The 11,212-nt window shown below is 43.2% G+C and overlaps 1 protein-coding gene across 2 annotated transcripts in view; it reads left to right on the top strand.

Moving 5' to 3' along the window:
- Positions 1 to 10,250, top strand: part of RPP21 (ribonuclease P/MRP subunit p21) — a 57,558-nt gene extending 47,308 nt beyond the window's left edge. For both annotated transcript variants that reach the window (XM_069757734.1, XM_069757735.1), the window contains exons 5-6: positions 1,549 to 1,680; positions 9,932 to 10,250. In XM_069757734.1, the coding sequence (XP_069613835.1) occupies positions 1,549 to 1,680; positions 9,932 to 10,011 (212 nt within the window). In that variant the 3' untranslated portion in view covers positions 10,012 to 10,250. The remainder of the gene's footprint in view (positions 1 to 1,548; positions 1,681 to 9,931) is intronic.
- The last annotated feature ends 962 nt before the right edge of the window (positions 10,251 to 11,212 follow it).

Consider the following 11,212-nt stretch of genomic DNA (forward strand, 5'->3'; position numbering starts at 1 on the left):
TACATAGCTGGAGGGCACAGAAATCACAGGGAGCATATAGCTGCGGGGGGGAGAGAGATCACGGGGAACAGATCACTGGGGCACAGGGATCACAGGAGGGGCACATAGATGACATGGGGCACATAGCTGGGAGGCACAGAGATCACGGGGCATATAGCTGGAGGGCACAGAAATCACAGGGGGTACATAGCTGGGGGTACAGATCACAGGGGCATATAGTTGGAGGGCACAGAAATCACAGGGGGTACATAGCTGGGGGCACAGAGATCACAGGGGCCATATAGTTGGAGGGCACAGAAATCACGGGGTACATAGCTGGGGTGCACAGATCACAGGGGGCATATAGCTGTGGGGCACAGAGATCACAAGGGGCATATAGCTGCGGAGGCGGCAGAGATCACAGGATGAACAGAGATCACTGAGGGGCACATAAATCACAGAGGGTACATAGCTGGGGTGACAGGGATGACATGGGGCACATAGCTGGGAGGCACAGAAATCACGGGGCTTATAGTTGTGTGAGTGAAGAGATCATATTGGGGCACGTAGCGGGGTGCTCAGAGATCACGGGGCACATAGCTGGGGGGCACAGGGATCACAGGAGGGACACAGATGACTTGGGAGCACAGAGATCAGAGGGCTTATACTTGGGGGAGCAATGAGATCATATTGGGGCACATAGCTGAGGGGAACAGGGATCACAGGAGGGGCACAGATGACATGGGGTACATAGCTGGGAGTCACAAATCACAGGGGGCTTATAGTTGGGGGGAGTAAAGGGCTCATATTGGGGCACATAGCTGAGGGGCACAGGCATCACAGGAGGGGCACAGAGATGACATGGGGCTTATAGTTGTGGAAGTAAAGAGATCATATTGGGGCACATAGTGAGGGGGGGCACAGAGATCACACTGGGCAGATAGAATAGCTGAGGGACACAAATCACCTGCAGAGCTGCGGGCCGGAGGTTCCCCACCCCTGCCTTACAGGGACTGCCCACTGGACTGAAAATCGCAGAAAGTGCAGAGGCTAAAATGATAAAACACCGGTTATACTGAATCTTTTCTCACAAAACTGCAAATCCGTCTTCTCAGCTCCTCCTGCTCTATAACAATGTGCCTGCAGATTGCACTGCATGATCATGGTGACAGGTTCCCTTTTAATGTGTGTTTGTGCCTGTGTACATGTGGGCTGTGGCAACAAACAAATCTGTGTGATTGCATCAATAAATTAATCATTTAATTGTGCAACTTACAATTTAAGGTTTTATTTATGTCACAAATTGTTTCACAATTCTCAGTATATACATCTCAAATAAAAAAATAAAAAAAAGTATACACTGCAGTAACCATAGACTGCTGTGTGGCAATCATTTCTTTTTGGAAGTCACTGTCTTAGTAAGTCAAGTGTATTTATTATTATTATTATTATTATTAATTATTATTATTATTATTCCAGAATATTAAAAAATTTATATAGATGATATATTTATATTAAAATCTTTATATGCGTTCCTAAAATATATTTAACCATTACCTTTCATTGCAGAACATCGAGGACAGAGTCTAACAATAATTCAATGTCTCAGCTGCAGTCTTACTAAACGTTTCCTAAATAATCCCAATTACAAGCTTTGGAGTGAGCAGCCAGAGGCATTATTGGAAAACCAACCAAAACAAGGTACAATTACTTTGAGGCCTTACTTTAACCCCTTTACCCCCAAGGGTGGTTTGCACGTCAATGACCAGGTCCCTTTATGAGGTTATAACTCTGGAACGCTTCAACGGATCCTGGTGATTCTGACATTGTTTTATCGTGACATATTGTAATTCATGATAGTGGTAAAATTTCTTTGATAATACCTGCGTTTATTTGTGAAAAAACGGAAATTTGGCGAAAATTTTGAAAATTTCGCAATTTTCCAACTTTGAATTTTTATGCAATTAAATCACAGAGATATGTCACACAAAATCCTTAATAAGTAACATTTCCCACATGTCTACTTTACATCAGCACAATTTTGTAACCAAAATTTTTTTTGTTAGGGAGTTATAAGGGTTAAAAGTTGACCAGCAATTTCTCATTTTTACAACACCATTTTTTTTTTTAGGGACCACATCTCATTTGAAGTCATTTTGAGGGGTCTATATGATAGAAAATACCCAAGTGTGACACCATTCTAAAAACTGCACCCCTCAAGGTGCTGAAAACCACATTCAAGAAGTTTATTAACCCTTCAGGTGTTTCACAGGAATTTTTGGAATGTTTAAATAAAAATGAACATTTAACTTTTTTTTCACAAAAAATTTACTTAAGCTCCAATTTGTTTTATTTTACCAAGGGTAACAGGAGAAAATGGACCCCAAAAGTTGTTGTACAATTTGTCCTGAGTACGCCGATACCCCATATGTGGGGGTAAACCACTGTTTTGGCGCATGACAGAGCTCGGAAGCGAAGGAATTTCAATGCAAAATTGACAGGAATTGAGATGGGATACCATGTTGCGTTTGGAGAGCCACTGATGTGCCTAAACATTGAAACCCCCCACAAGTGACACAATTTTGGAAAGTAGACCCCCTAAGGAACTCATCTAGATGTGTTGTGAGAGCTTTGAACCCCCCAAGTGTTTCACTACAGTTTATAACGCAGAGCCGTGAAAATAAAAAATCCTTTTTTTTTCCCACAAAAATTATTTTTTAGCCCCCAGTTTTGTATTTTCCCAAGGGTAACAGGAAAAATTGGACCCCAAAATTTGTTGTCCAATTTGTCCTGAGTACGCTGATACCCGATATGTTGGGGTAAACCCCTGTTTGGGCACACGGGAGAGCTCAGAAAGGAAGGAGCACTGTTTTACTTTTTCAACGCAGAATTGGCTGGAATTGAGATCGGACGCCATGTCACGTTTGGAGAGCCCCTGATGTGCCTAAACAGTGGACACCCCCCAATTAAAACTGAAACCCTAATGCAAATACACCCCTAACCCTAATTCCAATGGTAACCCTAACCACACCTCTAACCCAGACACACCCCTAACCCTAATCCCAACCCTATTCCCAACCGTAAATGTAATCCTAACCCTAACTTTAGCCCCAACCCTAACTGTAGCCTTAGCCCTAGCCCTAGCCCTAATGGGGAAAATGGAAATAAATACATTTTTTTTTTAATTTTTCCCTAACTAAGGGGGTGATGAAGGGGGGTTTGATTTACTTTTATAGCGGGTTTTTTAGCGGATTTTTATGATTGGCAGCCGTCACACACTGAAAGACGCTTTTTATTGCAAAAAATATTTTTTGCGTTACCACATTTTGAGAGCTATAATTTTTCCATATTTTGGTCCACAGAGTCATGTGAGGTCTTGATTTTTGCGGGACGAGTTGACGTTTTTATTGGTAACATTTTCGGGCACGTCACATTTTTTGATCGCTTTTTATTCTGATTTTTGTGAGGCACAATGACCGAAAACCAGCTATTCATGAATTTCTTTTGGGGGAGGTGTTTATACCGTTCCGCGTTTGGTAAAATGGATAAAGCAATTTTATTCTTCGGGTCAGTACAATTACAGCAACACCTCATTTATATTATTTTTTTATGTTTTGGCGCTTTTATACGATAAAAACTATTTTATAGAAAAAATTATTATTTTTGCATCGCTTTATTCTGAGGACTATAACTTTTTTTATTTTTTTGGTGATCATGCTGTTTGGAGGCTCGTTTTTTGTGGGAAATGTATTTATGGGAATAATATTTTTTTTTTTTTTTACACATTTGGAAAAATTTTTTTTTTTACTTTGTCCCAGGGGGGACATCACAGATCGGTGATCTGACGGTTTGCACAGCACTCTGTCAGATTACCGATCTGACTTAGAGCAGTGCAGGCTTCACAGTGCCTGCTCTGAGCAGGCTCTGTGAAGCCACCTCCCTCCCTGCAGGACCCGGATGCCGCGGCCATCTTGGATCCGGGCCTGGAGCAGGGAGGGAGGTAGGAGGCCCCCCTCCCCGTGAGCGCAGCTATGACTTACTATTCCGTTGAGGGTCAAATAGGCCCAGGGCACCTCGACGGGATAGTACGTCTAAGGTCAGAGAGGGGTTAAGGCTATGTTCACACGTCGCGTTTTTGCTTCCTTTTTTTGTTTTTTTTTTTTGCAGGCAAAACCTGCTCTCTTGGCAGTAAAGAAGCTGCTTTCAAAATGCAGGTTTTGCTGCATTTATCAGGACCCCAAAGTTCAGCTTTGCTTCCACCACAGAATCATGAACACAGGTCACCAATGCAAGACATATACGTGAAACCATAAAACCATTTTTGTAAAAAAGGGCAATTTGATCAAATTATTTAGTGAAAAAATATTTTTTTGTCTGAAAAAATAGTGACTATTCTGAACAAAAAAGTTCACGAGTTCAAGAAAAAATGCCCAATTACAAATGTAACATTCGGGGGAGGTGACTTGGTCGGGAATAGTTTACCTAAAGGTACCTTCACACTGAACAACTTAACAACGATATCGATAGCGATCCGTGACGTTGCAGCGTCCTGGATAGCGATATCGTTATGTTTGACACGCAGCAGCGATCTGGATCCTACTGTGACATCGTTGGTCGGAGCAGAAAGGCCAGAACTTTATTTCGTCGCTGGATCTCCCGCAGACATCGCTGAATCGGCGTGTGTGACACCGATTCAGCGATGTCTTCACTGGTAACCAGGGTAAACATAGGGTTACTAAGCGCAGGGCCGCGCTTAGTAACCCAACGTTTACCCTGGTTACCAGTGTAAATGTAAAAAAAAAAAAAAAACACTACATACTTACATTCCGGTGTCTGTCGCGTCCCCCGGCGTTCTGCTTCCCTGCACTGTCAGCGCCGGCCGGCCGTAAAGCAGAGCACAGCGGTGACGTCACCGCTCTGCTTTACGGCCGGCGCTTACACAGTGCAGGGAAGCAGAACGCTGGGGGACGTGACAGACACCGGAATGTAAGTATGTAGTGTTTGTTTTTTTTACATTTACACTGGTAACCAGGGTAAACATTGGGTTACTAAGCGCGGCCCTGCGCTTAGTAACCCGATGTTTACCCTGGTTACCCGGGGACATCGGCATCGTTGGTCGCTGGAGAGCTGTCCAGCTCTCCAGCGACGCTGCAGCGATCGGCATCGTTGTCTAGATCGCTGTAGCGTCGCTAAATGTGACGGTACCTTAAGACATTGGCTGAGCATTGAGTTTGTAGGACACACTTTACTTTCACACTTTGGTCAGCCCTTGAGTTGATCAGGTATTGTTCAATTTCTCACCTTGGTCAGCCAATTTACTTTATACATATCAATAATTTAATTAAACTGTGCAAATAGTAACTGACATTCTCAGGTGAGGAGACCAAGACATTGTGGTTTAAACTTGGGAAAATCACAAAAATTAAATGGACTTCACATGCTGCTCTACCTGCTTTTTTTCACTGAAATGCAGCAAAACCTAATAACCTGCGTTTTTGCACTTATTGCTTTTTATGCATGGAAGAAAGCTGAAGGAAGTGACATGCTGCAGTTTTCCAATTGTCAGGAATAAGAACAATGTGTATGTGTGATATTTCTTAAATCTCATAGCTTTTGTTGGTACTTTGAAACGAAGCTTAAAATTAGCAACTTGTGAACATAACCAAAGGTCAGAGTCAGACGTTTGTATAAATTTGACAGGGATTGTATCTGTGCATTCGTGGGTCAGAAGAGTAGCTGGCCAGTCCATACACTGCGTTCCAATTTCTGTCCAATTTATACGACTGAAAAAGGGAATCTGTCAGGAAAAGTCTCTGCTGAAATCTAAAAGTAGATGTGGTTACCTGAGTAATTTGATTTCTTTCTTGTAAAAATGTGCTATTAACACCTTACCGACATTCCCTGTATATGTTATATTCAAATTCATCTCCAAATGCTCTGACACCCCCCAATACACTTGGAGTTAATTTGCATATACAGTGGCTTGCGACGTAGTCACCCCCTTGGTATTTTTCGTGTTTTGCTATCTCTCAACCTGGAATTTCACTTTTGTTTTTTTTTTTTTGTTTGTTTGTTTTTTAAGGATGGCATCAGTTCATGTAAAGAACATGCCTACAACTGTAAACATTTGGTTTTCTTTTTATTGTGAAGTAAACAACAAATATAACACAAGAACTGAAAACTTTAGTGTGCATAACTATTCACCCCCTAAAGTCAGCACTTTTGTAGAGTATATTTAGCGTGCTTGGTAGCATGTCTTGCGACTGGTTGACAGTTGCAATACATGCAGGGATTGCCTAACAGCCGCGAGATATGCAGCCACAGTTTCTCATAGTATTCAAGCATGCCGAAGACAGGAGCTTGCTCAGGTAACACCTTATCAGGAGCACACTCACTCATCACTAATAACTCTCTATGAGATTTCCATATCTTACCACTTGTATCTTTGCCTATTCCTCAAGGCAGAACTGCTCCAGCTCCCTTAAGTTAGATGGTTTCCTCTGATGAACAGCAATCTTCAAGTCTGACTTGATCAGTCTGAGTCTCAATTGGTTTAAGGTCTGGGCTTGGATTAGGCCACTCCAAAACATTTTCACGTTTCCCCTAAACCACTTGAGTATTGCTGTAGCAGTATGCTTTGGGTCATTGTCTTGTTGGAAGGTGAACCTCTGTCCGAACACTTTTGCAATCGACTGTAACTTTAACAGTGGATTTTTACAAGAAAATAAATTCACTCTGGCTAAAACTGTCTAGAAAGCCATACCTATAGTTGTATGTAGAAATTACCTGATGGGTTTTCTCTAATGGTTGTTCCTTGATTATAAAGTAAATCTACACATTCTGATATTTGGATCCTTTGCTGCTGTCTGATGTATTATAGTTCCCAATGGGATTTAAAGGAAATCTGTCACCTTCATATTTCGTACATAAACTACGTCCACCGCCATCAGTGGCTTATCTACATTCTGTAATGCTGTAGATGAGCGCCCAATGTAACCTGAAAGATAAGAAAATCAAGTTAGAGTATACTCACCCAGGGGTGGTCCCGTTCAGTCCGGTCCGATGGGCGTCGTGGTCCGGGTCCGGCGCCTCCCATCTTCATGCGATGAAGTCCTTTTCTTTGCTTCCTGCCGCAGCTCCTGCGCAGACGTACTGATTTGCCCTGTTGAGGGCAGAGCAAAGTACTGCAGTGCGCAGGCACCTAGAAAGGTCAGAGAGGACCAGCACCTGCGCACTGCAGTACTTTACGCTGCCCTCAACAGGGCAAATCCGTACGCCTGCGCAGGAGCCGCAGCAGGAAGCAAAGAGGACGTCATCGCATGAAGATGGGAGGCGCCGAACCCGGACCGCAGCAGGACCGCCCCTGGGTGAGTATAATCTAACTTGTTTTTCTTCTTTCAGGATACATCGGGGGCTTATCACAGCATTACAGAATGTAGATAAGCCCCTGATGGAGGTGGCCGCAGGTTATATACGAAATATGAGGTGATGAATGTATCTCACTGGCGTTTTCTTTAAAAATGTGTTTTGCTGCAGTCAGCTGTTCTGCGAAAGCTCTTTTACTCAAGTGCAGCATTTCTTAGCATTAAAGATCACAATGAGTACTTAAAGGGAACCTGTCAGCAGGATTGCACACAGTAACCTACAGACAGTGTCATGTCAGCGCCGTTATACTGAATAAAATGATAGCTTGGTTGATAAAATCCGTCGTGTGGTTGTTTCTTAATCTTTATTTTCAGTTTTGTGTTAATGAAATTCTCGTGCCTAAGGTGGGGCTGGGATATGTGGTGCTCTGATTATTCATAATGCAGCCTGCTGACAGGTCACTGATCCCTCACTGACCCATCCCCTAGTTTACATAATGAATAATTAACATACTGAAGAAAGAGACAAAATATGCTTCTACCGGCATGGGCGGTGCCATCTTGGAGGAGGAATTTTTTATTTTTTTATTTTATTTTTTTTTCAGGTTTTTCAGCTAGAGGGGAAAAAACAAAAGCAAATTGAAAATGGCGCCAGCTACGCCGGCGCAGTATCAGCTATTGGATCACAGCAGCAGACACCGATAGGAGCTATTGTGTGGGCACGGCAGGCGCCATTTTCAATTTTTTTTTTTTCCTCTAACTGAATAACCTAGAAGAAAAATTATTTATGGCACGCAAAACATGCGATTTTGCTGCAGAGCAGGTACCATGGCTGGCGTCCGCCTGCAGTTTGAATCTCATTAACACAAAACTTAAAATAAAGGTTAAACAACAACCGCAAGACGGATTTCATCACCCAAGGTATCATTGTAATCAGTATAACGGCGCCGACCTGACACTGTCTGTAGGTTACTGTGCACAATCGCTGACAGGTTCCCTTTAAGGGGTATTTATTATACTAAAGGGACAGAATATGAGCAGTTGCTGGCAAAGTCAAAGCATCTGGATTGAAAGCGATTTTTCGGTGTCTGTACTTTTGATGATTTTTGTGCAGATATTTGTTTGATGACTTGGGCATAAGTAACAGTTATTGACAAAGCATCTAGAATTTTCACAATGCACCTGATGTCTCCTCACTGGAGATTTGTGGGTCTGGGCAAATAATACATAATTGACCCAATTAACCAAGCAGTTTTCTGACAGAAAACTGCTTGAAGTGTAGCAAAACTTTTGGAATGGTTCATAGAAATAAATAAATAATAATATGCAACTTTTGTCATTTTCATTCCAGCTTGGTAAGCCCCGCCAATGTTTTGAAATGTAGCTGGAGATTACTTAAGACTGACTGACTGTGGCTGACAAATTCATAATCATTTATCCCAAACAATGTGGGTAATTTTCGATGAGTCTTCTCCAATCTCAAATTGGAGGCGATTTCTGACACTGGCTAGCGGCCGCTGAAAGATGCACACACTTCTTTATTAATTTGCCGCGTGTTTTTCTTCGCTCTCTGTTATGAAAGGCAATTCAGTATCACAATGGACATGGAGGTCAGAGCACATACAGTGATCTGACAATAACCCAAAATAATAGAACGAGCTCTGAGACGTGGGAACTCTGCAGACCGCAATCCCTGATCCTCTCCAAACACAACTAGAGGCAGCCGTGGATTGCGCCTAACGCTACCTATGCAACTCGGCACAGCCTGAGAAACTAACTAGCCTGAAGATAGAAAAATAAGCCTACCTTGCCTCAGAGAAATACCCCAAAGGAAAAGGCAGCCCCCCACATATAATGACTGTGAGTAAGATGAAAAGACAAACGTAGGGATGAAATAGATTCAGCAAAGTGAGGCCCGATAATCTAGACAGAACGAGGATAGGAAAGATAACTTTGCGGTCTATACAAAACCCTAAAGAAAACCACGCAAAGGGGCAAAAAGACCCTCCGTACCGAACTAACGGCACGGAGGTACACCCTTTGCGTCCCAGAGCTTCCAGCAAAACAAATAGACAAGCTGGACAGAAAAAAATAGCAACAAATAGCAAAGAAGCACTTAGCTATGCAGAGCAGCAGGCCACAGGAATGATCCAGAGAAACACAAGTCCAACACTGGAACATTGACAGGAAGCATGAATCAAAGCATTAGGTGGGGTTAAGTAGAGAAGCACCTAACGACTTCAGCAGATCACCTGAGGGAGGAAACTCAGAAGCAGCAGTACCACTTTCCTCCACAAACGGAAGCTCCCAGAGAGAATCAGCCGAAGTACCACTTGTGACCACAGGAGGGAGCTCTGCCACAGAATTCACAACAGCTCTCACTGCATCAAGACTGACCTAAAAATACCAGACTTGATGAATGGGGCCAATAAGTTTTTTAATTTTTCATTTTGGTTGAAGATTCAAAAGTGTAAAAATTGTCCTTACAGTAATGGGTTAATTGCATTGTTGTACAGGATGGTGAGAATTCCTAAACAGCATAAATTAATTTTTTTTCTATCTTTGTTTTGTTAATATTTTGTTCCTAGATACTGGATCGCAGCACAATTTGCCAAAAGAGAAGGGATCATCTGCCAAACTAGAAAATACCAAAAAGATGGCCCCCTAACACATCACAACTCCGGCAGTAATGTGGCTGTTAATGGACACTTTCTCGAAGCTGAATGATCTTTATTTCTGTTTTTGGCACACTTTGGTTGAAGAAATTAAAACTGGACATGGATGTCATGTATAAACTAGGGCACAGAGAAACTCCAATGTCTCCAACAAACAGACTTAACGCTTTTATTTTCTGTCACTTGCACAATTGGTCATTATCTGTTTGTTGTTAAACCCAGTTTCCTTTGACTTTTTCATTCTGCTGGGTGTGAGTGAAATAACCGATTGCCAAAATAAACTTAGCTGTATACTCCAATGCTGGTTACAGCTTTCCATGTTCGCTAAGACGCTGGTCATCATGTCACCGTATGTTACTACTGAGGTCAGCTGATCAGTACCCTCCTACAAACTCATTGCATCGTCTTCACCATCTTGGATGTTTATCTCCACCACAAGTTACATCACCATACTAATGTAAAGGTACCGTCACACTAGACGATATCGCTAGCGATCCGTGACGTTGCAGCGTCCTCGCTAGCGATATCGTCCAGTGTGACAGGCAGCAGTCGCTGGTCGGGGAAGAAAGTCCAGAATTTTGTTTCGTCGCTGGACTCCCCGCAGACATCGCTGAATCGGCGTGTGTGACACCGATTCAGCGATGTCTTCACTGGTAACCAGGGTAAACATTGGGTTACTAAGCGCAGAGCCGCGCTTAGTAACCCGATGTTTACCCTGGTTACCATCGTTAAAGTAAAAAAAACAACCGCTACATACTTACCTACCGCTGTCTGTCCTCGGCGCTCTGCTTCTCTGGTCTGGCTGTGAGCACAGCGGCCGGAAAGCAGAGCGGTGACGTCACCGCTCTGCTTTCCGGCTGCCCGGCGCTCACAGCCAGACCAGAGAAGCAGAGCGCCGAGGACAGACAGCGGTAGGTAAGTATGTAGCGGTTGTTTTTTTTACTTTAACGATGGTAAGCATCGGGTTACTAAGCGCGGCCCTGCGCTTAGTAACCCGATGTTTACCTTGGTTACCGGGGACCTCGGGATCGTTGGTCGCTGGAGAGCGGTCTGTGTGACAGCTCTCCAGCGACCAAACAGCGACGCTGCAGCGATCCGGATCGTTGTCGGTATCGCTGCAGCGTCGCTTAGTGTGACGGTACCTTTAGGTGTTTTTTTTTTTTTTTCTCCTCTCCAAATTGTTCTATATTCCTA

Source organism: Ranitomeya imitator, chromosome 3, assembly GCF_032444005.1.
Source record: "Ranitomeya imitator isolate aRanImi1 chromosome 3, aRanImi1.pri, whole genome shotgun sequence".
Lineage (NCBI taxonomy): Eukaryota > Metazoa > Chordata > Amphibia > Anura > Dendrobatidae > Ranitomeya > Ranitomeya imitator.